Source organism: Carettochelys insculpta, chromosome 11 (genome assembly GCF_033958435.1).
Source record: "Carettochelys insculpta isolate YL-2023 chromosome 11, ASM3395843v1, whole genome shotgun sequence".
In the NCBI taxonomy this organism is placed as follows: domain Eukaryota; kingdom Metazoa; phylum Chordata; order Testudines; family Carettochelyidae; genus Carettochelys; species Carettochelys insculpta.
In genome coordinates this window covers 3,624,865-3,651,784 of record NC_134147.1, presented here as the reverse complement: position 1 = coordinate 3,651,784, position 26,920 = coordinate 3,624,865, and the positions used below count along the sequence as shown (strand labels likewise).

Genomic DNA, 26,920 nt, shown 5'->3' with positions numbered 1-26,920 from the left:
ATCTCTCAAATAAATGGATCATCAGACCAGACACTAGAAATACCCTGTATAATTGGAGGTACCATGTCTCTAAGAGACATGTGGCATACCCTTCAGCATTACAGCCCAACTCAATTGTTAGGTTATTCTTACACTTTGAAATGCAGCAAATAATCCAATTTACAAGAACAGCTTCAGAAGCATAAAGCTTTTAGCATGCCAGATACATACAGTTCCACAGTATTCACATCAGTTAATAGATAGTATGGATAAGGGCATAACCTTGTCATGGCTTCAAAGAATCAATTTCCACTTGTACTTACATGAGCAATGTCCCCTTTTGTGCCAATGACCCTATCCTGAGAGTGCTTGCTGAACTCCACATAGTGATCATCTGGGAAGGAATGCCTGCACACAACAATCAGTAAGGTCAACGAGCAGCAGATTCAAACTGTCCATTCTGAATCAGACACACACAGTGGAGATATGTCTGGCAGAAGTTATTTTTAATGCACAAGAAATAAAACCTGAAAACTTCCTCTGTTCCACTGACCACAGCAGTGATAGTGTTAAAATGTATCACTAGTTAATTTGTCAGAAGAGTACTTACTATCCATAGCCACAAATAGCTCAGCTCTGAAACATACCCACGGCAAGGCATGAACGACTCTACTGAGACGCAAAGAGGTAAAAAAGGTGACTTACTCTGGCCTTTGAGTACAAAATCCTCCCTTTAGAGAGTCAGATTAGTGTACATGTTCGTATCATGCACCAAATTTGTTTATAAAATGCTTATTGATGTCTCAGAGTACAATGGAATATGGTGGGATTCTGCCCACTGTTCCACACCTGCAACTTTGGTTCAAATTAGGACTGTCAATCACACTTAACTCAAGCAATTAACTCAAAACAAATTTACGTCAATTAAAACGATTTGCAATTCATCACAAATTTTAATTTCACTGTTGAATATTAGACTATAAGTGAGGGCTTCCCCCCCCACCCCAAGATCTATTGATTTAAATTACAAAGACAATACAAGGCATACTATGCTCACTTTCTATTATTTATTACAAATATTTGTATTTGTAAAAAAGATCAGTAAGTTTAAGGGAGATCACACTACCCACTTCTTGTTCACAATGTCACCTAAAAATGAGAACAGGGATTCAATACAGCAATTTTGCAGTCAATTCTGCAAGGCATTTACATGCCAGATGCACTAAACTTTCCAATGCCCTTTCAATCTTTTGCCACCATACCAGAGGACACGCTTCTGTGCTCATGACACTTACTGAAAAACATAATGTGTTATTTAAATCCGCAGCTGAACTCTGTGGAGAGGGAAGTGTATGTCTCCTGCTTTGTACTTTTAGCCACACTGTCTACCATATAGTTCACCCTATGGAAGCCACGGATGGCAACTGAGCACGCATTGTTTAAGGATGCTTTCTGTGCAGATTTGGCATAACGTAACGAAACAAACACGTTTGTCTTGGTAATCAGCTGAACAAGAAACAGAACTGAACATTCTGGAGTTTTACAGTAAACTCTTTCATATCCAGCAGCCTGGGGACCAAGAGGTTACAGGATATTGAAGTATTCTGGATAATAGAAAGGTATACCTAACAACGCATAACCCTAAAGAAAAACAAGATTAGATATGAAGAAAAGCAAAAACGTATGCAGAGTACTTTATCTATCAACAACAGTAGTAGTGTACACTGTAAACCTATACTGTATTTGCTGTATTTATTTTTATTTACTTTCACTGTATTGTACTTATGGCAAACGTTACTAATTTTTTTTTATGGTTAAATGCTGGTTATTTGAGAGTTTCGGATAATAGAATGCAAAATCTGAAAGCGTTTACTGTACATCTTTTGGTTTTGAGTGCAGTTATGTAAAAAAAATCCATACTTCTAAATTTTATCTCCACAATACAGAGACTGAACAATACTTGTATAAGGTGAAGTAAACAATATTAAATCAGCGCAAATATTTGTAATAAAAATATAAAATGAGCAACGCATCATCTATATTCTGCGTTGCAATCAAAATTAAGAAAATTGAAAATTAAGAAAACATCCAAAAATATTCAATGGGTATTCTATTGTTTGACAGTGGAATTAAAACAGCAATTGATCAGTTTTCTTCAATTCCATGATTAGTCACAATTATTTTAATTGTCTGACATCTCTAGTTGGAATAGGTTTCCTACCATACAGCAGCTCTTAACTGCCAAGTACTTGACCACACTTTTGCATTTTGCTATTCCTGGGGTTTTCTGGGGGTAAATTTAAAGGTTTTGCTTTAAGTTTCTGCATTTCAGAGTATCAAAGAGTACCTACTTCATGTCAAAGACAGATTTCATCCCCCACAGTGCAGACAATGGTTGGCTCCATGTAGCAGATGTTAGCAGTAAAGATCCATCCTGTGGTTCAATGGTGTGAGAAAAACGGCAGAGCAAAACAGTGGTTATTTGTAGACAGTCGTATTTTCTCCCATGTATAACAGGTTTAGGAGTGCCCAAAAGGACCCTCTCTCAGTGCACTTTACAGAAATAGTGACCAGGTGGTAAATTACAGCTCTATATGGTATTATGCAACAAAATTATGGACATCTAAAGAAGCTACGCGTTACGATGGTAACAGACAAGCAGGGGAGCAATCTCTGCATAAGCTGCAATGCCTTACGAGTGCTTTGGGTCCACGGAACCCATACGGGTCAAAAACAGGACAAGGCTTAAACCACAGGAACTCACTGTTCAAATGAGTCCGAGTCCTTACCCTGGACGGCTCAAGGTGCGTGATGGCAGAGTTATGGCAGTTGTAACTGGCCTCCTCCTGCCCACTGAAAACATTGTAGAGCTTCAGCTGCCCAGTGCAGGTGCCCAGCATTAGGAATCGTTCCCGTGCAGAGAACGCACAGCAGGTAAAGCCACTTTCGTCCTCATTTGCTTCCCGGAACACAGAAATTGGACGAAACCTAGGGAAGTTAAAAGGGTAAAAAAATAACCCAAAATGGAGTAAAGAAAAGCAGCAATCAATGAGGGTGAGATAACCTTAAAACCTGTGTTTGAAAGCTGAGGTAGCTACTGTTATTCTGTCAGTTTTCTTTTAGGGAAGATTAGAGACACACACACCAAAAGAGGAGAAAGGAAACAGCTGACCCTCAGACGTACAACACGTCAGGCAGGATTCCTCTCCCGCAAGATGGACTCTTGTGTCACAGCATCCTACCAGACACACGATCTAGATTCAGCATCTTCCAAGTTGGACTGATGGAAAAATCGGTTGCATGGTCACATACAGCACAGGTAGCTATGATCTCTTGAAGGAAACATGGCAAAAGCAAACCATGGAGAGGGGGTACATCAGGTGGCTCAGGCTCATACATGGTTGATGCTGGTGCTGTGGTTTTACCAACACCAAAAAACATTTGCATCAACACATGATCATCTTACAGATTTAACAGCTCCTCCCGTTTATTCCACACCTAAAGTAACAGGCATCTATGTAGGTAGGAAAGCAATGCCACGGGCTGTAAGGAAGAGGAGATGGGGGTAGGCTGCAAGAACAAAACAGAGATCCAGTATTCATTAATTTGCTGGTAGTCCTGGATCTGACTGATAAGTTCAGGCCTTCAATAGATCAGCCTTTCTGCCTGGAATGCCCCACCCCTGGAGCAAGGATTACAATACTTACCTGTCAGGGTGGGGTCAGGAGGCTTTATTCCTGTCTCTACAACACTCTGAAGGTTGAAGTGTGCTACATTAAGTGCTAACAAATTATCAGAGAGAAACAGAATGGCTTCTCAAACTGTATTTGCAACAGTCTCCCCACTGTCACGATAGAACGGAAATGTTCTATTCTGTCCAAGGAACGAGGATTCTGGGGCCTGAATCCACCTTTGCAGCAGGTAAGGCCTTTTGGCACAGACACCACCCAAAGAGGTTTGGAGAAACATTCCTTTCTTCCTTACCTGCTGAATATAAGGTGTCTATCAAAGCATCCACCGTCCACCCCTCCATACTTCGGAAAGGCCGCCCTACGGGTCAGCCGGGAAGTAAAGTTAGTTGGCGCCTGGCGCCTCTGTTTTGGCTCAGGACACTGGTGGGGAGTAAAGAGAGAGAAAGGGGGACAGGTGGCAACCGGGTTCTTGCAGCGGGCATGCTGCTCCCTAAGGTATTCTGTAATTATGCTGTCCAGCGTGGGTGGGGAGGGGAGGTGTCTGTCCAGCTGCTTTTTGATGGCCGGGCTCTGGCTGTAGGCGCCGTGGTCCGATTTTTGTCTCAGCACTCTGATTTTCCTGCCATTGCAGGGCGGTGGCCTCTCTCTGATGAAGCTAATCCTGCCAATCAAAGGGGAGCTGCTGGCATAGGAAGGACCTGGAAGGGCAAGTGGACCCTGGGATACAGAAGGTCTTGGCTGAGCATGGACAGAGGTGGCTGTGGAACCTACACCAGCATGGCTACTCAGTCGGGCCGAGATACCATTAGCTATACGGGGTGTGCGAGGCAGAGCCACAGGGGAGGCAGCAGTCGCAACAGGGGTGAAGGCAGAGGAGTGAGAGGCGGCAGTCATGGGGAGATCTGCCTCTTTAGTGAGGACGGTAGCAGTTTCTCCTAGCCCCTTAGAGATGAGATGGTTCCGAATCAATAGCAACAGCTCCTTTTCAGGAAATGAGATCCTAGACTGGGCCACCACGTCAGCTTTCTGCAGCCGAGCCAGGGAGACGTCTGTGCCAATCAGCAACGGCTTCCCCGACACACGCTCTATCAGCTCAGCAGCATACTTGCAGAACTTGACATGGTCACTGCGCTTGTCCTGGAGTACAGGCTCCTTCATTAGCTGCTGGATCTGACAGCTGCTGAAGAGGGGCAGCTTGCTGATGATCTGCCGGACAGTACTGCTACGGGAAAGCCCCACCAAGGCCTTACAGGCTAACGCTCGGATCTGGTCTGCGTCTGTGATGGGCATTTTTACAGACAGCAACGACAGCAGCACTTTGATGCCATTGTTAGACTGCACCACATTCCACATCTTGGCCAGTGTGTGCTCACTGCTTTTGGGTGCCTGGGGGAGCTTTCGTCGGGGGGTCCCCGAGATGAATTTGCCGATACTGGAGATCCGGTTATCCGGGCCGCACACGCAGTTGATGATGATCTGAAGGGCCGACTTCTGGATCTCTGCATCATGGATGAAAAATTCACCTTCAGCAACTCCCAGAATGATGCTGATCCCTAATGAGAGAAATGCTTCTGTTACCACGTCCGCCTACTTACACATTACTCACTGCTCTGCAAATCAGAGTATAAGCACCGCTCAGTTCTCCAACTGAGGCCTCTGCAGTCACTTCATGCTTTCTGACCACCATAGTTTTTCCTCTCTCCCCCCAGGCTAGGTAATCCCCTTCGCTAACAGCACCCCACTGATACTGCTCCATGGATCACACCACAGCAGTACCTCAACGGTGAGTCAAATATGATCTCATGGAAGAGGATCAGGCCTGGTTCAGGCACCTCACCGTATCGCAGCTAACACATGGGGATTCACAGAGGAATGCCTCTGGGGTTGACATCACAGAAAGCAGCTATTAGGTACCTGACAAAGCCACAGAGGAGGAGGGGGCGGTAACTTTTTACTAGAAAAAAGATAATATACGTCACACTCTCCAGAATGCTTTTGGTCAAAAAAACATCTCTTACGTGAATTGTTTTTCAAATCCAACCTTCATTCCAGAATAGACCAGTGTGCTGCTCAAAGAAAGTGCTCACAGGGTATTCTCTCTCTCAGCTACACAAGTCCCCCACCTACAAACACACTTTTATAACATGCTGGGCCCCATCCTGCTAACATTTAGAGCACAGCAATCAGCCAGAGTTTGTTTATTCATTTTGCACGCTGTGAACACGTGACAACTAGCAAAGAGAGTGAACAACAAGGGCACAGTCTTTCATCCAACTATTTGACAGTCATTACCCCCATCCTTCCCACTTCCAGTCCACTGAGGACGAATTAAGAGTCCATGAAGCAGAGTGACCCTCACTGCCCCATTGGAAATGGGAATTTGCTGGTATCATTTGTTCAGTACAGCCCATGTGCTCTGAGTCAGGAGCAGAAGACGACAAAAGGCTGTGTCCTCAAGGAGTTTACAACTGAGGTACGATATCATGGTCGCCAATGATTTATCTACATCACAGTCAATGACTCTGAATGGACAGCTCTAGCCCCCTATCATACTGGGGGGGGGGGGGCCTGAAACAAGTCACTGACACGTCACTTCTGTAACGATACCATTATTAAAGCACTCGAACTCCAAAGGCCACGCTCAGCTTACCCACAGTGGAGACAGTCGATCCTGCTTCATCCAGCACGTCCACAGGCTCTGCCAGCTGCAGCTGGATTTTAGGAACCACAGTAAGGATAGCCAGGACATCCAAGGCATAGCGTACTGTGTCATTCCTGGGAGAGGCCAGCAAATGATATAATCAGAAATAACAGGAAAGAACATTTATCATACGTCAGCAGGACTCCCTGCAGTTTCTCTTCGTTGGCTACACGTTGGGTACTGCAGTGCCGGTTGAGGCCAAGGGAAATGAGACACCTCAGGAACTTAGATGATAGCTTTGCTCTGGCAGCACGTCACCATAGAGAGCTTATTGGCAAAAACAGCAGTAAGGCGTTTAAGAGTCAAATCTCCTAGGCTGGTTCTATTCCACGCTAGAGTTTGGTCACTCTATAGAATTTCCTCTGAGATTACCAGCCTAAGCATAGTTACAGTAAAGCAGCAGCTGCCAACACCCACTTTATGACTGACCAAACACTCTCAACTTCTTTGTGGGCTCATATTTCAAACTACCATGCCAAATTCATCTCTGTGTTGGATTTGCTATGAGAAGTATGCCTCCTTGACTCAGCTAAGGGAGATTTGCCTTCTACAGAGAGAAGGAAAACTCCAACCTGCCCTGCAAGAGAAGTTATGTTTTCTAGTCTCCAACAATACTATGGTTATTGCTTTCTGTTACGAAGTAAGCAACAAAAAGCAAGCAAAGTTTGGAGCAGATGGGAAATGCATGGCTTAAGACAGGTCAGAATCTACTCAGCTTGGTGACTAACTTGGTAGAGCCCTTATGGAACTCACATTATCATGTTTCCAGTGTGGCTCTACCGTCAAAAAAAGTCCTTCCTTCATATACACCAACTACATGACTATCACAGGCTCTCTGCAGACCACAAGGCACTGCATGTGCATCTTTAATTAGATGCTGGTGCTCTCTTGAATGTAAAAATGGAAAATTTTCCTAGTTCAAGTATTTAATGCTCCACTATTGAGCTGCATCTACAGTTTGGGAAATGCAGCAATGCAGAATTGTAGCTACCGTCTCACCTGGCATAGTAGGTCTTCCAGTTGCATGCTATTGAGATAAGCTGAAGCATAAGTTGCACACAAGACAACTTCAGAAAGACTTCTGCTGGCTCCCAGTAGAGCTGCGCTGGACCATACTCTATCAGAAACTCCATCATCTCCACAATCTGCTCATGCGTATAGGAGCAGGCCTGTAGGAAGAGGTTGCAGGGTGAATTAAAGAGCTAGCACAAAGGTTACATGCTTAGGAGAGATCATATTCTACCTTCCCAGGTAATCACTTCCCTTGGCAACACAGCAGCATCCAAGCCCAGTGGCTATGAGGACATGATGCAGCTAAAAATAAGACACTACCTGTGATATACTTGCTTTTCTTTAGTGCTTTCTCTCCTATATTATGAATTGTAGCTGCCACTACAATGGATGCTAGAGAAAAGGAAGTTACTCACCTTGTGCAGTAACTATCTTCTTCAAGATGCGTGTCCGTGCATCCTTGTGCCAGCACTAAGATTATTCTGTAGCAGTGGTTTCCCATGCCAGGCATGCGGCAGTAGCGCACATGGGGTGGACTCCTCCATTTCTGATCTGACATTTAGAGCAGGACGTTCCAAAGCAGCGGAAGGCAGGAGGGAAATGGAGCACTCATGATGACGCATATCTCAAAGAACCATCATTACTGCACAAGCTGAGTAACTTCCTCTTCTTCTTTGAGTAGTGTCCCTGTGGGTGCTCCACTCTGGGTCACTATAAATCAGTAGTCACAGAATGGAGGTGGGTTTAGAGCTCGGTAACTACCCACAGTAGACAACACCGCTTGACCGACTTGGATGGAGGAAGCGATGGAAGATGAAAGAACACAGTGCCAAGCAAACATGTTACTGGAACACCATGTGGCCACCTGGCAAATGTAATACATGCAGGTGGTATTGTCATTAAGGATGTTGACCAACCTGTGCGCCAGGAACCACTGGGCGTGCTTGAATGCATATAGAACTGCTCAGAGCTCCAAAAAGTTCATGTGGAGCGCCTGTTCACTCAACAACCACTTGTCCCACACTGTGTGGGAACACAGATGGGCCGCCCAACCCAGGAGGAAAGCATCCATTTTAAGGATAATGGACAGTGGCTTTTGTTGAAAGGGCACCCTGGCAAAAACATCACCCAGGCATGTCCACCACTGGAGTGAGGCAAGAACGTGTAGCAGAACAGCCAGAGTCTTGGAGAGTGGGGCCCTGGTTGGAATATAGCAAGAGGACAGCCATGACTGGAGGCAGCGCATGTGAACTCTGGCCAGCTTGACCACGTAAGTGGTAGCGGACAGGTGTCACAGCAACATAAGGCAGGCGAGCACCATAATGGTGGGTGATAGGTCGCTACCTGAATTAGGTAGCATAGGGCCTGAAACTGCTGGACTGGCAGTGTAGCTGTGGAAGTGATGGTATTTACCTGCAGTCCTATGAACTCCAGAGACTTTGTGGCTTGGAGCATGGACTTTTAGTATTTTATGTGGAAGCAGAGACTGAGCAAGCCGAGACCAGTGACATGAGCTTCGGTAAGCGACAGACTTTTCAGAAGGCAATCATCCAGGTAGGGGAAGATAATGACCTCTTGTCACTTGAAGTGGGTGGCTGCCACTTCCAGAGTCTTGACAAACACCCTGGACACAGCTGAGTGGCTAAATGGAAGGACCTGCTACTGCTAAGGGTGGGGCCCCACTGTGAATTGAAGGAAAGGTCTGTGCACCAGGTGGATGATAAGAAGATAAGCATCGTGGAGGATGAGAGATGAGAGCCAGCATTTGGTAGCGAGGATCACCATGCTGAAGAGTCAATAGAGGATGTATTTGTTGGGCCTCCTTAAGTCTAGGATAGGTCTCCAACCTCAGTTTCTCTTCTGAGTCAGAAAGTAGGTGGTGTAAAAACCCCTGCCCCGAAACTCAACAGCAACTGCACTTTGAGCCCTGTCATTTTGGTCTGGCCAACACACAGCTTACAAGCCAGCCCTTTCACCATCACCTCTGCCCCCTTCTTCACCACTAGGGACCAGTTCGATGGCCTCCAAGCAAAGAAGTTGGTGAAGCTCTTGTTTGAGTAGATGCTCATGACAGGGGTCCCCAAAGAGGGACAGGGTAGTGGGGTTGGTGGTGGGTGTGTGCAGGTGAAAGGAATGAAACATCCCTGGGCCACCAGTTCCAGGACTCACTTGTCTGTGGTGATGGCCCTCTGGTGGCAGAGCAAGGGGCAGAGGGGATGATCTAACGGTTGCCTTGTAAGCGGTGTGTTGGCTGGACCAAAACAATTTCTCAGACTCTCAACCACACTCTCAAACCTGTTGCTTGTGTGGTTGAGGGTGTGATGCCAAGGACTTCTGTTGACTGTGTCTGCCGGATTGTCACTGTTGGGGTCAGTGTCTGACGGGGCTCGAAGTGCTGCTGCTGCTGTTGTTGGATGTACCCCTATGACCACTGGTAAGGAGAATAGCGAGCCCACCTGACGAGAGGTGTACATGCCAAGCGTGCACAATCTGGTATGGGAGTCCTTCATGGAATGAAGAACCTTGTCAGTCTTCTCGGTGAAGAATTATGGCTGACAAAATGGAGGTCCTCCACTTTCTGTTGTAGCTCTTTGAGGACCAAAGCCAGGATGTATGTTGCATGACTACAGCGGATGCCATAACCTGGGCTGCCGTGTCCGGAAGGTCCATCATGGACTGTATGGCCATACTGATGATGGTATGCTGCTCTCCGATGATGTGGACAAGGGCTGGCGTTGGTGTTCTGGCAGGGCTGGGACGTGCTCTTGAAGTTTGGAGTAATTTTGGTGGTCAGAATTGGCCAGTATGGCCATATAGTTGGCCACCTGCAACTGGAGTGTGTCAGAGAAGTACACCTTACACCCCATTATTTACTGGATTTGTCTTGGGTGGGGAGGGTAGAGCAAAAAGATTTGGTTCTATTCTGGACCGCATCTACCACCAGCAAATTTGGATGTGGGTGTATGAACTCAGAGTCCTTGGAAGCCAGAAAATACTTATCAGCCCTCTTTTTAGAGTCGGGGGGAAATGGAGGTGGTGTTTGCCAGAGGACACTGGGAGAGTCCTTTATGGCTTCATTCTTTGGCAGAGCCACTCTGGATGAGGGAGGGGGTTGCAAAGTGTGAAGGAGTCAGTATTGTTTGACAGGCACCTCCTATAAATCCTTCTCCTGGGCCAGTCATTGGAAAAGGTCTTGAAAGGCTCTGGTACTGTCTGTGGGGGAAGGCGATACCGAAAGCACCGCATCATCAGGTGATGATGAGGAAGGGTGCAAAGGAGAATCCTGTCCCCCTTCTGAAAGGGAATTCTTGGTGCCTGAATAGTGGGACAGTTGATACGGTGCTGAAGTTGTTGGCTGGGCATAACAGTGGGGAGACTGTGCCTGCCACGAGGACCACTTTAGTGCCAGGTCGTGGTGGTGGGAAAAGTGGTGCATAAACCAGGGCAGAGGAAGGGGCAGATAAGCCACAGGAGGCAGTATACCTTGCCACGTGGAGTGCATCAGGCTCGACTGTTGAGAGGAAACAACACACTTCGACAGTCAAAAACGCCTCTCGATAGGGTGAGAGTCTAGTTCCCAACGTGTGTGATGACCCAGACTGTTGAGAAAGACATGGGGAGGTAGGTGGCACCTGGAAGGATCACTGCTGAGGGCTAGGTGGCACCAACCCCGGCACCAGACCAGTCTCTGCTAATGAGGACATCTTTTTCCTCTAGGACCCAGTGGAGCGCCCCGGCGTGAAGAGTTTCAATGGGTCCAGTGCCACAACCAACTCCGCAAAGGAGTGAGGCGGTATCTTGGCCCTGGTTTTACTCTGTGCCGAAGGCTGTGGCTGATGCGAGCAATGTGGCAACCCAGAGTAGCACCGTTTGCACTCCAAGCCCAGTGCAGAGGGTGAGACTGTAGCCACAGAAGACCGTCCACGCCCTGGTGCCAGTGCGGTCGGAGCCTGTGGAGCTGACAGCGCCAAGGGTGTTGGGGGTGCCGAGTGCTTTGCAGCGAGGCTCTGAGTGTGCTCTTTTTGGTGGTGCCGGCAGACAGTGCTAGTGAAGCAGCAGAAGATTTTGTCACTGGCACAGCCCATGAAGACAGCACCGCAGTTCAGGAGCTCACTGGGGATGGATCTGCCAGCCGAGACAGAGGAACACTTAAAAGAGTCTGTGGCTCTAGTCTTTCGCACGGAGTCTTTAGCGGGCAGTTGTTCTGGGGACACCAGTGGGAGAAGCTTCGTAGAGATACTTTTTAAATCTTATTGGCTCCGTCCTTCCAAGCCCTCACTGTAAGGCTGGAAGAATGCGTGCAGGACTGAGTCTGATGAACCTCACCCAAGCTCTTAATGCAGGAAGCATGGCCTTCAGAGACCAGCATGGCTTCCCTGCAAGTCTTGCACCACTTAAAGCCCAGGGAGCCAAGCATGGCAGTAACACAACAACAAAATGAACTGCACTAACTAAACCACCTTAAAAAAAAACAAAAAACGAAACAGTGAAGAACAACAACAAAACTGCAGGCGAGAACGACTTGCAATAAGGGGGAAAATCTAGGTAACAACTAACTAAACAACTATCTAACTCTGTTGCTTTGCAGATCGGATGAAGCTCCGTCTACAACCGAGGATGGTATTCAAGGAACTGAGGAGCCCATGCAATGCGCGCACCAGATAGCCCGAGGCGGTGCTAGTGCATGAGTGGCGTGGGAAACCACAGCTATAGAAGACTCTGAGTGCCAGCACAAGGACACACCGAGTGAAGCACCCATGGGGACACCAGTTGAAGAAGAAATTACTAAAACAATATCCTTCAAGTTTCCCACTAGCCCTAGAAATGACAACAGAATGAGGAAAGCTAAGAAAAAGGTACCAAAATAAAGTTCTAGCGTCATGGGGCTAAGAGAAAGAAACTACTACACAATTTTAAAAGGGTTCAGCAAAAAAACTACACTAATACAATTCATACTCACAAAAGGCTGCATGCAGTAAAACAGTTAAGCTGGGTCTACACTATAATGTTCTGTCTACAGAAGTCACTGTTGACAGAGTTTTGCCAACAGAACCTCTGTCTACAGAGCACATCCACACCTAATAGGGGCTCCCCTTGTCAACGCCCTCTGCTGACAGAGGGCAGCCAGACTGCCCAGCCTTCTGTTGACAGAACAGCCCATCAGAAGGTCTGCAAACAGGGCTGCCAGATGAACTGGAAGCCCTCTCTGTCGGAGCCGCCCCCCCGGAGCGTCTCCACTATTTTTCTGTCCACAGAATGTGTCAGAGGTGCTATGCCTCAAACTTTCTCTGCTGGGAAAAAGGTTGTGTTTTGTCGCCAGATTCTAGACACAACACATTCATAGTGTGGACGCTCCCTTGTTTTGTCAAAAGAAGGTCTCTTCTGTAGGCAAAACTTTATCAACCTCTTATTAGTTCATCTTTCATACATTTCAATAAATGTGTATTTTTGCACATGAAAGGAAAGTGATTGTAACACAAGATTCCTGCATTTTAATTCATTTATTTTTCTGAATGAAGCTCTAAGCGTGATTTTTGCCACTCTACAAAAGTTGAAGTTTCCTTTTCAGTCCCCATCCATAAAGCTAACAAGACCCTAGTACAGAAACCATAAATGAATGATTATTGGATTTAAAATTTAATATTAACTGGGGGAAAAAAAGAACAAAAGGTAACACAAAGACTCTGTAGCTTATTTCTAACTACTACTGTCCGCCTTGGGCACATACAGGATTGTTCCCTGTTGACAGAGCAGAATATCAAAACCTGACCCAAATTCTCTTCAGCACCTTTAAAAACTTTACCTACCAGGCCCTTTTGGAAATGAAAAACATGAGAAGGAAGATGTGACAAAATTCTCCTTCAGACACTCTTAACTCTTGAATAGGAAAGAAGTGGTATCTCCCAATTAAATGGAAGCCAATTACCCCCTGAAACTTTGCTATGGCCTTTATTTTTTGCATGCCACTTCACTATGGGGAAAAAAAACACACACAGTCTGCGTGTCCTGTAGGGATTCCACTGACTTCAAAGACAATTTCATTTCCATGACTGCAGCCAGGGGGAAAAACATCACACAGAGCAGTATAAGAATCCCAAACATATTGCTCACCTTGTATGGTGGCTGCGGATGCACCAAAATGCCACCTTCAGTGCGCTGGAGTGACTGCTTCACCTGTTCAAGTTTGATGGCAAGGTGCGCTTCAAAGTACCTGCGCAGAGCCATGCAGGTGTGCTTCCCAGTCTGGCGACTAGCAAAGATCTCATCATCACTCAGGAGGGCTCCTTGGTCTTCCAGATTTAAGATCTCCAAGGTGCTGATCTGCACAAACCAAGTCAAGAGGGAAGCACCTTCTTAGTAGGCTCGTTGTTCAGAAGTAAGAGACTTAGAACTGCCAACCCCATCTGCACAAAAACTGACCCTACAGAGCTCATCTCACCTGGATGGATGCAGTAGACCCCTGACATATGCAAACCCCTGCATAAATCAAATTTCGTATGGTACTTGGGGAAGCCAGGAAACTGTCAAGGGCAACAGCCTTGATCAGTTTCCAAGCTCCAGTGAGTGGAGGGGAGCCAGGGACCAGGGGGCAACGAGCTCCCGGCTCCCCTCTGCTTGCAGATCTCCCCTCCGCTTGCAGATCTGGGAAACTGATCAGGGCTGCTGCCCTGGTCAGTTTCCCTGCTCCTGTCAGTGGCAGCAGCTGAGAGCCTGACACTCTGTTGCCAGCACTAACAGGAGCAGCTGCCTCCCCTCACAGGAGCAGGGAAACTGACCAGCGCAGTTTCCCTGCCACTCAGGGTCACCTTAACTTGAGATACGCACAATGGGAGTGCGCATATCTTGGGGGTCTACTGTATTGCTGAAACTGTAGATTTTTTTCTCTTGCAGCTAATAGAAATCTCTTAGCACAGATGGAGATGTAACTGGGTGAACAGCAGTATTCTCCAGGAAGAGTAATTCCTGGTGCCCTGTTATGAATAAAACCAAAGACAAATCCAAAAGCCACATCAGGGAAGATTGGAAGAAGGTGTTTTTACAACCATCCCATGAGGATTTGCACACATGCTGGTGGAAGAGTATCACCCATGAGGCAAAAGGTCTCAGACCTAAGCCAAAGTCATAATCAATCATTGCTCAATCAAAGAGCAGCACTAACACGTTGTTTAGGCCTCACTCAGGGCGTAACCTTAAACACAACCATAGTATTTTTGAGTGTGAGAAGAGAGTACAAATGCCCCAAACAAGGGGAAAGGCACTCACATCCATCACACAATCCCCACACCCCTCCTCCCTCCACCCATTCCAATGGAGGGAAGTCTGAAGGCAAGGGAGCATTTTATAGCTATAGCTCTAAAGTCTGACACTAGAGCAACATCGTGGAACAAAAAAGGCGACTAATTTTTACCAAGTTCACCAGGCGCCGGAGGCCATCATGCCTGTCGAAGAGCTCCAAGACAGCACGGAAGGAGAAGCAAATGGAGAAGAACATGGTAGCATGGCAGCAGCCTGATGCATGGGAGCACTCCATCAGCCACAAGGTGTAGTTCACAACATCCGACAGAACATGATGGGGATGCATGCACACCTACAAAACAAAGGATGTAGTGACAACCCTCCAGTCTTCCTCTGGAGACAGACACGTTGAATGTGTGCTTACACTCAGCAGTCACCACGGGCTATGTAACAAGTGAAGCAACTACTAACAATTGCTTTTATCCTGCTTTTAGTCTGAGCACAACCCCTAAATCTCAGGCCTAACACGACTCGAAAACGTGTGTGGCTAAGAGACTTTGCTCCATTTAGCTCACAAGCGCTAACTGCACCCTGGTCCCACTTTGTTGGACAGGAAATGGGATTTTAACGTGCTGTTTTATTAATCTTTTGTCATGTACCATAGTTTTTTTTAAAAAAATCTAAAAAGCCAATTAGCCCTGCTCAGGTCAGATAATATAACTTTGCTTCAGATTTTTATTTCTATTTCTCGAGCACAGAAAACTGCTGGGCAGCTCAGACAAACAAAAATGTTCTTTAACTTCCAGGGTTTACATCTCAATATAAACCAGGAGCATCTGGAAAGCGGGGCTTAGATCACTGGAAAAGACTGTCAGACAGGTTCTCTTTATTAGGGGCAGGCACATACAGGGACAAAAGGATCTTAAGTGCCAATAACAACAAGTACTGTAGTTAGATCAAATTAGCTAATCAGTTTTCCATCCCCTGCTCTGCTGTTTCTAGAACCACACTCTCCTTTGTTCTCCATCAGACAATTGGAAGAGCTGGCTAGTATGTCAGGGGAGTGATGCTTTCGCTATCATTTGTTCCAAGACTTTGGATAACCACCACCACTTTTGGATAGTGGTGTTTGCTGTGCTACACCAGCAGAAATCCCTCTTTAGAGCCAGGTCAACTGCTCAGCATGCAGTATAACCACAAATCTGTACGGTATTTGCTTACTGGAGTTAATGTCAAACAGAGTAGAAATAAGCAGAAATTCAGGAAGAGCCAGACACTAAGAAATCTGGGTAGGCAAAAGTGTAGTTTCTTGTGTTAACTGCTAGTTCAGCAGCCATTGTCTTGAGTGAGCATAAGGAATTAAGGCGATGCAGATCGGAAGCACATGTAACCTATGGTCACTTTGGAAGTGTGGTACACCTGTGGGACTAAATGCAGGATACCACTAAAACCTGGCTGAAGAGGCTCAGAGATGGTCTCCAGAATCAGAATGTCAAATGAAAGATCTGATCGATGGTGAAGTCTCTTAACCACACGCTCTTTTGAGACCGGCATACCAGTATCCCAATTTTGTACCTGGCAGAACAGAGTATTATAAAATAAATGCTAGCAAGGCCCCTTGTTCCAGGAGATACAGCGAAAACAGCTTCAGTTACTGCGCAGTGACATCTCTGGGCAAGTCAGAACTAGTTATTATATTCTGACAGTTATATCCAGCCCTTCTCATCTTCAGAAAATGCCAGTCATTGCATCAAAATACATTTGTAGCAGCAGTTCTATAAACATTATTTAATGCACTTTTAAAAAAAAAACAAAAATAGGAGGGCAGTTATGAGACTAATAATTTGACAGAAAAAGACAAGGACATACTTCCTAGCTGCAGATACAAGACAAAATTTCAGATAGGAAAATAACTATTCTTGGCTTCCCTGTTCACAATTTCACAAGGCAGAACGTGATGATCACATGGTCTGACCTATGTAAACAATGGCCACACCAGTATCCATGATTTCACAGGATCAGAGAAATCTATAGGCTGGAAGGGACTCAAGTTCAGCCCACCATCTTGTGACAAGACAACCTAGACCACTCCTGAAAGCTATCTGTTCAGCCTGTTCTTAATGTCCTCTTTGCAACAGCCTTTAATACACTTGAAGATTTTTGTCAAGTCCCCGGCCCCACAAGCCTTCTTTTCCCAAGACTAAGCATGCGCCCCCTCTTTTTTTTTTTTTTTTAAAACCTTTCCTCACAGAGTTGGTTTTCTAAGTCTTTTATCATTTTTTGTTGCTCTTCTCTGGACTCTAATTTGTCTACACCTTTCCTACAGTTTGGTGCATGGAACTAGACAAAGTAATCCAGCTGAGGCCTCTAGGGTTCCAAACACAGAAGGACAATTACCTTCTTTGTCTTACATCCCAGGATGATATTAGCCTTTTTTGCAGCTGTGTCACATTGCTAACTGATATTTGTCATCCACTGTAACACTCATACCTTTCAGCAGTACTACATAGCACACAACCATTTTGTAGTCATGTGTTTGATTTTCCTTTCTAAGCATGGTACTTCACAGTTGTCTTTACTGATTTTTTTCTTATTGATTTCAAACCAATTCTCCAGTTTGTCCCATTTTCAATTCTAATCCCACTCTCCAAAGTGCTTGCAACCCCTCCCAGATTGATGTCACCAGCACATTTTATAAGCATACTCTTGACAGGTACTGGACCCAGGGCTAATCCCTGTGGAATCCCATTAGATACTCCCTCACAGATTAACACTGAATTACTGCTGCGAGTGAAGTATACAATGAAGTATGAATGGCTTCATGAATTTTCACTGCTTGTTGCCTCTGAACCATGCAACAAAGCATTCACCCAGGCTTGGATCTAATCTGGAAAAGCAATCCCAGTAAATCAGTAGAAATGTAGCCAGTAGATTTTAAAGGCCAGAAGAGAGAGGTATGATCATATGACTGCCCACACAAGAGAGATTACAGCACTGGGGTGAGTGGAGTTGTCGGTGAATTTTCTTATGATTTTATGTTCACATTTTTGTAAGTGGGGGTGTTCTCCAGAGTTTTAAAAGACAGAATTAATTCTACATTCTGCCCCATTACGCTCCCTGGAAGGAGGTGCACACCACCAGGCTTAAACACAGTCAAACACCCTTTCAGTGGCACTGTACATGTTCCTTTACTTCACTTCTCTATACAAGCCATGGCCGCAGAAGGCTCTTCAGCTCTACCACGGAATTGCTCAGCCACTGTTTCAACCAACTATGACACACAGTTTCTCAACTCCTGCACATCACTACACGCCTAGCAAGGGAAATGTGTCTTACCCTCTCCATGGCATCCTGGTTGTAGGATAGATAATATAAGCACATGGAGACCCCTGTGGCTGCCATGGATGGACGAGGAATCTCTAGCAGCTTCTGCACTCCTCCATGAGCAACAAACTCCGTAGCAAACTTGTTGTGCAGCAGCAACGATGCCAAATGCTACGAAAAGAACGCAGGTTAGTAAGGGATTCTCCAGACTTCTGTCAGGGCTCAGCAACACTAAAAGATCATGTCCTGCTACTCATGCAGGAAGGTAGCAGAGTATGGTTCCCTACTTCCTGTTCTCTCCATCATGAGAGGCAGCAGCTGAATGCATGACAACTTATGTCAACACCTTTACAGTTACCTGATATGGTTTTCCTCTCACTGTCAAACAGATGGGTGTATCTGTCACAAACCCAGACATTATCCTGCCTCAATACTGCTCAGTTCCCCAGCTTCATGAATTTGTACTTCAGTGCAAAACTAATGGTGAACGTACTGTATTTTGGATCCACTAGAGATGAAACTGAAGACTCTATAGCGTGTCTGGGTAGGTTAGTGACAGCATGACACACAACACAAAAGTGGAAAGAAATGCACAGGCCTTTCCCTTTCCCTTTCCATCTCCTTGCTGAATGTTTTGGTGAATGGTGTGTGTCAATGCCACCCTACCTGTCAAACGCAGCTTTCCAGCACCCACCTCACTCTACTAAGAGGGAGAAGAGGCACAGGGATGCACAGAAACTGGCCCTGTCTCCCTGGAAGTCTTAAATCCATGGGCACTTAGCTGTTCACTTCGATGCCAGCTGCATCTCTCTGCCCCTGAAAGCACATAATGGCACAGCCCAGCAGCACTTACAGCGGCTGCCGTGCTGAATGCAAGGTTGCTATGGTAGGTACAGCAGGGCCAGTTTTTCCAGAGCACTGTGGAAGACAGGTCTTCGATCCTCCATCACAGATCTTATGAAAGTAAGAGCCTGCAAGTGAAACTGACTCCGTAACTAGACCTACCCTGAAACCACAGGTCTTCCTGTGGGAGAACAGATGACCATGGAGAATGACACGGGTTACCCAAACTCTTTCCCTTTCAGTAGCTGATTGATGCTGCGTGACCCCAACCACTCCAGAATGAAAAGTCGCACAAATACGCACTGTTCAATGGAACATCACCCAGCACTGGGGAAAGCTGGCACCAAACTGCTGGCTCTTACCATTAAAAAGGTCGTAGAGCAGTTTTTAAACTAAGAGATGGGGGAAGCCGACTGGTGCAGAGGAGCACGCGGCTCGGACAGAGACTTCTCTTAGAGGAGAGTCTATTGATAGAGATTTTCTAGGTTTTAGTCAGGAAGAGAGGATAGACAAGGATGGGCCAGATCAGCAAAGGGCAGATGAATAAATAACGACAAGTGCTTATACACAAATACTAGAAGTCTAAATAATAAGATGGGTGAACTGGAGTGCCTTGTATTACAGGAGGATATTGACATAATAAGCATCAGGGAAACCTGGTGGTTTGAGGACAATCAACGGGAGACAATCATACCGGGTTACAAAATATATCAGAAGGACAGAACAGGTCATGCCGGTGGGGGATATCACTGTGTGTGAAAGAAAACGTAGAATGAAATGAAGTAAAATTTTTCAACAAATCAAAATGCTCCATGGAGTATCTGTGGATAGCAGTTCCATGCTCAAATAAGATTAAAGCAGTAGGGATTTATTAGAGACCACCTGACCAGGACAGTGACAGTGACTATGAAATGCTAAAGAGACAATCAAAATCAAAATCTCAGTGGTTGGGTATTTCACTTATCCCCATATTAACTTGGTACATGTCACCTCTGGATGAGATGCAGAAATAAAAATTCTCAATATCTGAAATGACTGCTTCTTGGAGCAGCTGGTACAGGAACCCACAAGGGAAGAGGCAATTCTTGATTTAGTTCCGAGTAGAGTGCAGGATCTGGTGCAAGAGGTAACTGTAACTGGACCGCCTGGAAATAGCAACCATAATATAACATTTAACTTTCCTATGGTGGGAAGAACATCTCAGCAGTCCAACACTGGAGCATTTAATTTCAGAAAGGGGAACTATGCAATAATGCAGAGGGTAGTAAAACAGAAATTAAAAGGCACAGTGACTAAACTAAAATCCCTGCAAGCCACATGGAAACTTCAAAGACACCATAACAGAGGCCCAACTTAAATGTATACCTCAAATTAAAAAAAAAAAAAAAAACAGTAAGAGACCCAAAAAAGAGCCACTGTGGCTTAACCATGTAAAGGAAGCAGTGAAAGATAAAAAGGCATCTTTTAAAAAGTGTAAGTCAAATGCTAGTGAGGAACATAGAAGGGAGCATAAACACTGCCAAATTAAGTGTAAAAATGTTATAAGAAAAGCCAAAAAAGCAGTTTGAAAAACAGCTAGAAAAAAACTCAAAGCAACCAAGTGTTTTTAAGTACTGTAACCCTGCAAAATGATACTCCAAATCTGACACCGCCCGGCCCTGGCTCAATACCACTGACCCTGCACAGCCCCAGTTCAACCGCCCCCACCCCCTTACAGACTGTGTGACTCCAGCCCTCACCCGCTCCACCCTCAGACATGCATGACTCCAGCTCAGCTCCATCCCCTGCCCTCCCTGCAGCCCTAACCTACCCCACACTTAACTCCCTGCCCCTCTCACAGCCCCAACCCACTGCCAAGCTTAACCCTCCCCAACTGGCCCCCTAATCCCAGCACTTACCTTTCAAAAGGAGCTCCAGGTGCTCCTGCTGCTTCCCCAGCTGCAGAACATGTGTTCTGCTGGGAGAAAGCCCCTGCCCCCCATCCCCATGCGAAATTCAAGTTTGAGAGGGTGTATGTGCCCCCCAGATGACTTAGATAAAAAAGGAGCACTCAAATACAATCAAGTCATTGGGAAGGAACTAAATGAATTCTTTGCTTCAGTCTGCACAGCTGAGGATGTTGGGGAGATTGCTACACCTGAGCCATCCTTTGTAGGTGACAAATCTGAGGAATTGACTTAGACTGAGGTGTCATTAAAGGAGGTTTTGGAACATATTGACAAACTTACCAGTTACAAATCATCAGGACCAGATGGTATTCACCAAAGAGTTCTCAAAGAACTCAAATGGGAAATTCCGGAACTATTAACTGGTTTGTAACCTACCCTTTAAATCATCTTCTGTACCCAATGACTGGAAGATAAATAATGCAATGCTAATACTTATAAATGGTTCTAGAGGCGACCCCTGCAGTTACAGAGCAGTAAGTCTAACGTCGGTACCGGACAAACTAGTTGAAACCACAGTAAAGAATAAAATCAGATACACAGAAGAATATAATTTATTGGGGAAAAGTCAACATGGTTTCTGTAACAGGATATCATGTCTTACTCATCTATTAAGAGTTCTTTGAAGGGGTCAACAAACGTGGACAAGGGGAATCCAGATGGTCACCGCATCTCAAAAAAGATGTACAGTACTGGCATTAGAAAAGGTTCAGAAAAGGGCAACTAAAATTTTTAGGGGTTTGGAACAGACCCCCTATGAAGAGAGATTAAAAAAGGCTAGAACAGTGGTATCCAAAGGGAAGTCCACCAATTGGCACATGGCCGCCCCCCTCTCGCCCCCACCACCGCAGCCCCTCCACTCACCTCACTGGAGCCAGCCCACCAGAGGCACGCTGCAGGAGCCACCCAGCCCCAAAGCCCTGAGAGCCATGCTGTATTGCTGCCCTCGCTGCCGCACCAGTCCCAAGCCAGATTCTCCACGCCATGCTTCCCCATTTGCCACATGGGGCGAATGGGGAGTGTTTTGGACACAGCGGGACTAGGACTTTCCAGCTCAGAAAAGAGGAGACTAAGGGGGGATCTGATAGAGGGATACAAAATTGTGAGAGTGGCGTGGAGAAAGTGAACAAGGAAAAATTATCTTCTTGTTCCCATAATATAAGAACTAGGGGACACCAAATGAAATTAATGGGCAGCAGGTTTAAAACTAATAAAAGGAAATTCTTCTTCACACAGCACACAGTCGACCTGTGGAACTCCTGGACAGAGGAAGCTGTGAAGGCCAGGACAATAACACAGTTTTAAAAAGAGCTAGATAAATTCATGGAGGTCGGGTCCTTTAATGGCTATTAGCCAGGCCGGATAAGGAATGGTGTCCCTGGCCTCTGTTTGTCAGGGGCTGGGGATGGATGGCAGGAGAGGGATCGTTAGCTATTCGGTTCACTCTCTCTGGGGCACCTGGTATTGGCTGCTGTCAGAAGACAGGATACTGGGCTTTACAGACCTTTGGGCTGACCCAGTATGGCTGTTCTTATGTTCCTTTGTTGTTATCGTGAGCAAAAAACTGTCCAGTAAATGACAGAGTGCCAAGCAACAGCAGTACCACTAGCAGTAATAAAACCAGGAAAACCATTAGTTTGAGCACTAAATTATATACTTTAAAGGTGTTCGATGCAGGCAATTATGCAGTACACGTTGGCATCACTCTAAGTCTTACTCTAGCAATGGAGAGAACAACGTGGAACAATGCCAAAAAGATCAGGGTTAGTGCTTGATGTGTACCACCACCTACTGCTGGTACAGTAAACTGATCAAGAAGCAGTTTGCTAGAAAACATGGAGCACCTTCTCTCAGTGTGGACAGAGGACTCAACCAGAAGAGCGCACCTCTAAGTTTGATAGCGATATAAACTAAAGCAAACAGTTTGTATGCCAATTTGAAGAGAGAACAATATGAAGAATCAAATACAGACACAAGTTGGGGATAGTTTTATCCGTTCAAGAGGTACTACAGCCTGCCTAGCATCAAGATGACTGGTGAGGCACCTAGCGCCAATACTGCAGCAGCTCAAGAATTCCTCAAACACGCCAAGCAAATAACTGAGGAAAGAGGCTATTCCCCTCAACAAGTTGCCAGTATTAATGAAACAGGACTCCATTGCAAGAGAATACCTGAGTGGACTTACATTTCCCAAGGAGAGAAGATCGGACCCAGACTTACAAGTAGCTAAAGACACCTAATCTTGCTTGTAGGTGGTAAAGCTGCCAAGAGACATGAAGATGAAACCACTGACTGTGTACCGATCTGAAATGTCTCACACTCTCAAAGGATTTTCAAAGGAGCACCTTCCAGTCATTTGGCAATCCAGTAAGAAGGAATGGATAACTGGACCTTCTTTCTCAGAATGGCTGACTTTCCATGCCATCCTTGCATGGAAGAAATAATGTACCAAGCAAAATCTTGATTTCAATATTTCTTTGCTTACTGATAACGCACCAGCTTGCCCAATCAACCTAGATGACCTGTCAGGTACACGAGCAGGGAAAACTCCCTGCTCCCCTTGGCTTGCAGAGGCAGGAAACTGATGGCCTGGTCAGTTTCCCAGCTCTGCAAGAGGAGGGGAGTGGGAGCCAGGCTGCCTGGTTCCCAGCTCCCCTCCACTGGCTGGAGCCAGGAAACTGATCAGCGCAGCGATACTGGTCAGTTTCCCCGTTCCTGTCAGTAGTGGCAGCCTGACACTCACCACCCTTGACAAGAGTGGAGAAACCGCTCGTCAGGGCGGCGAGAGTCAGGCTGATGCCCCTAACAAGAGCAGTTTCTTCACTCCTGTCAGGAGCAGCATCTCAGCTGCACCCCCCGCCCACAGGAGCCGGGAAACTGACCAGCATAGCAGCTCTGGTCACTTTCCCCACTCAGAGTCGCCTTAACCTAGATACGCACAACTCAAGTATGCATATCTTGGGGGTGGGGGAGTGGTCTATAGTATTCCTATTAACTGCTCTAGCACTTTAAGCAGGTCTCCCATCCCCCCAACCAGTCCCCCTGCGTCTCTTCAGAGAGAAAGGAACCTTAAGGCTCAAAGACCTTTATAAAGGCTGGAAAGAATCTCCATCTTAACCCAACTGTGCTTCAGACATTTTTTTCAGGGTTACCCAGCCAGTCAGCAGTAGTGCCAGGATTAGAACCTACACTGAACATTTATTCATCTGCTCTTCCACTAGAAAACATTCCTCATTTATTTCATAGGGTAAACAGGAGGTGATCTCTTCCACTTGCTGCTTGCTTCGTCCTTGCTCTCAGAGGAAACCTCTGATTCAAATGGATTCCATTTCCAATCCCAAGCTATCCTGGAGGATATATATGGGTGTCATCTACTGAAGGAGATGGGCATTCACCTCAGAAGCCTTTGAGCCTGCACAACAAATAGCTGGTTCAATGCACCACAATTCAACGCACAGCTGCTCTGCACTGTGACGGTTATTTACCTTCAGAGCTTCAAAGGTGAGCAGCACATCATTGGTCCGCTTCAAGTCAATGTAGAACATCATCAGGTCTCTAGATCCAAGTTGCATGAAGATAGGGAGCAGCTGAAAACAGTGAGAATTGAGAGATGTGCTCAGTGTTTCATAGCATTTAAAAAGTGTGGTTTTTTTTTTAAATCTTTTCCCAAACCACCAATTTTCTTCTCCCATTAGAAGCAAAGTGCTAATATTTTTTTTCATCCAGGGATGTAATATTTTGGTATGCAAGGACATGCAACACCAGCAGAAATAAAAAACCAAGATACCTTACACGTACTCTTAAAAATAAACTTAAGTATCATTATTCCAGCCAAGACAGATTATTTTAGAACTCACCACTCAAAGAATTAAACTTAAGTGTAAGAGAAGCAAAAATTATGAAATGCAAAAAACTAACACCCTTTGAAAGAATAAAACAACAGATAATACATGTGCATTGCAGGAAGTGCACAAGCGGTAACAACACAGTGCATGTACTGTTTGCTGAGGACATTTCTGAAAGATGCCATCAACTGTCTCTTTAAGGTACTCTCCGTGGCCCTCTCCTCCCTGCCTGTCTGCAGAGATGAGGTATAGCAGCATGGGAGAGGAGGGAGAGAGAGAACAAGCATGGAAACTAGCTGCTGAGGAAGTCTCCAGAGTCCAGGGGCTGTCTCTAACGCATTTACATGACCCAGAAGGCTCGTTCAGACCTTAGACACTGGACTCCTGCTCCAGCGCTATCCCTATGCCCTGCTTTGCAGATGGGTTAGTTATATGGTCAGGCAGGCAGGGGGAGGGGACACCCTGACCTCAGTGCTCCCTCACAGGAATGAGGGAGCTAAGAGGTCACCATGGAGCTGCAAAGGGTATCCTGCATGGCCACGGCGCCAGTGACACCCCACCTCTGTGGGCACGAAATGTGAGAAAGGCTGCAGTCACAACAAGGCAAAACAGAGACCCCTTCCACCTGCACCTCATGGGAGAGTGAGCCCGTCTGTGACAACAGAACCCCTGTGGACACCCACCACTGCTACAAGAGCCATTCAGCAGTGGGATGGTCTCCCTCATGGCCAAGGGCTCAGGCTCCTCCTCCTTGCAGTCCTAGTGAGGGACCTCTGCCCTGTCCTCCCAGGACTGCAGTCTCTCCACATACCCCCTGACTCCCAAAATCAAGGGTCACCCATGGAAAAGCAGCACAGGAAGCGCTCTGCTGTCACAGACCTACTCATTCACCACTGTGACAGAAAGGCTGCAAAGGGCTCCTGCCACTGCCGCAGGACCTGTGACAGCTGATCTCTATGGCCATAGCGAGTGTCACTGATTGATTTGTTTCAGTCGCTTTCATTGTGTCAACAGAAGTCAACTTTCATTAACCATTACTGATCAAAAACAAATCCTGCCAAGCCTAAAATGTATAAAAGCCTCATCAAAAGAATAAAAAAATCCATTTCCTCCCCTCCCCTATATGCTCACCTCTTGGTATTCTCCTAAGGGGGTCAGATACTGAAGAATAAGTCTCTGCTCAATGGCAGGAGTCAAAGGGCAAAGGGTATAGTTGGTGCCAATCACCCATGGGGACATTTCTGACCAGCTGCTGTTGGATAACTCCACAAACATCCGCTCTGGCTCTGAAGAAGAGAAGCCCAGCTTTTGTTTGGCCTTCCGGAAGCTGTCTCTTTCATGCGCTTTCCCTGGTTTGCTTTTCTTAAGTCCCGTATCTTCAAGCTTTATGGCAGAGTTCACTCGACTGCTGGTCTTGTGACTTGAATCAAGATGGAAAGAGATGTCCATATCCCCTGCAACTTCCTCCTGTTCCCCATCTACTGCCATCTCCCCATAGTCCATATCCACAGCCTCTTCGTCCAGAGGCAGCAGAGGTTCTGAAGGCAGTTTCCGAGGACTTGGACGCTTGTTTTCTTGTTTCGTGGTCATTTCATTACCCTGTAGCTCCCGTAGTCGTCGAAGAACCAAAGCTACCTGTCATGCAAAGCAGCAAGTCAGAGAGCAGTCCCTGACACCAAAGCAACTAAACAGTACAGCTAGCCCACTCCAAACGTCAGCCATTGGAGGAAAAAAAAGCCACTAGATTTGTAAGCCTTCTGTATGCTTACCACACATCCAGCTCTTTCACATAAGTTACCATGCATGCTGGGGTCAGAATTTGGGCCAGAAAATCTGCCTCCAGTATTTAAAAGTAAGGAATTCTAAGCAAGCCAAATGGAAGGTTCTTTAGCCATAACGACTTCCTGTACGAATAAGACCAATAGTACCCAAACTCCTTATGACTGAACGAGAGGGGGCCTGGAGATGTACTCAACAGCAGAAATACCAGCTAGAAGGAGCCCTTGTGTCTCCTGCGCACTTCTTCTACCTTCCACCCACAAACCCATGATAAGCGCACAGTACCACTGTGGCTGTAATTATAAGGAACTTGACTGAAGTGCTACAAAACCAACAAGCCCCAGTTTCATCTCAGTTGTGCAAAATGAAATTTAATTCTGCTCATATGAGAGCTAATTTCACCTGTCCCATATGGATCTAAATTTATGCCACTTAAGTGATGACAACTTAGATAAGACATCACAAAACTAAAGCAACAAGAGGCTTCATATTAAAAAATGTTATTTCACATTTTTCTGTTGTTCTGCCTTTCATTTTTCCAACATGAATCCTGCATATCAGCTT

At 45.9% G+C, this 26,920-nt stretch overlaps 1 protein-coding gene across 1 annotated transcript in view; it reads right to left on the bottom strand.

Moving 5' to 3' along the window:
• Positions 1-26,920, bottom strand: part of DCAF1 (DDB1 and CUL4 associated factor 1) — an 85,480-nt gene that overhangs the window by 33,013 nt on the left and 25,547 nt on the right. Inside the window, exons 7-17 of the mRNA XM_075005347.1 lie at positions 25,709-26,212; positions 24,218-24,319; positions 17,956-18,114; positions 14,792-14,971; positions 13,495-13,704; positions 7,372-7,541; positions 6,322-6,446; positions 3,964-5,224; positions 2,769-2,967; positions 2,331-2,413; positions 303-387 (exon numbers count right to left, since the gene is read on the bottom strand). Coding sequence (XP_074861448.1) covers positions 303-387; positions 2,331-2,413; positions 2,769-2,967; positions 3,964-5,224; positions 6,322-6,446; positions 7,372-7,541; positions 13,495-13,704; positions 14,792-14,971; positions 17,956-18,114; positions 24,218-24,319; positions 25,709-26,212 — 3,078 coding nt within the window. The remainder of the gene's footprint in view (positions 1-302; positions 388-2,330; positions 2,414-2,768; positions 2,968-3,963; positions 5,225-6,321; positions 6,447-7,371; positions 7,542-13,494; positions 13,705-14,791; positions 14,972-17,955; positions 18,115-24,217; positions 24,320-25,708; positions 26,213-26,920) is intronic.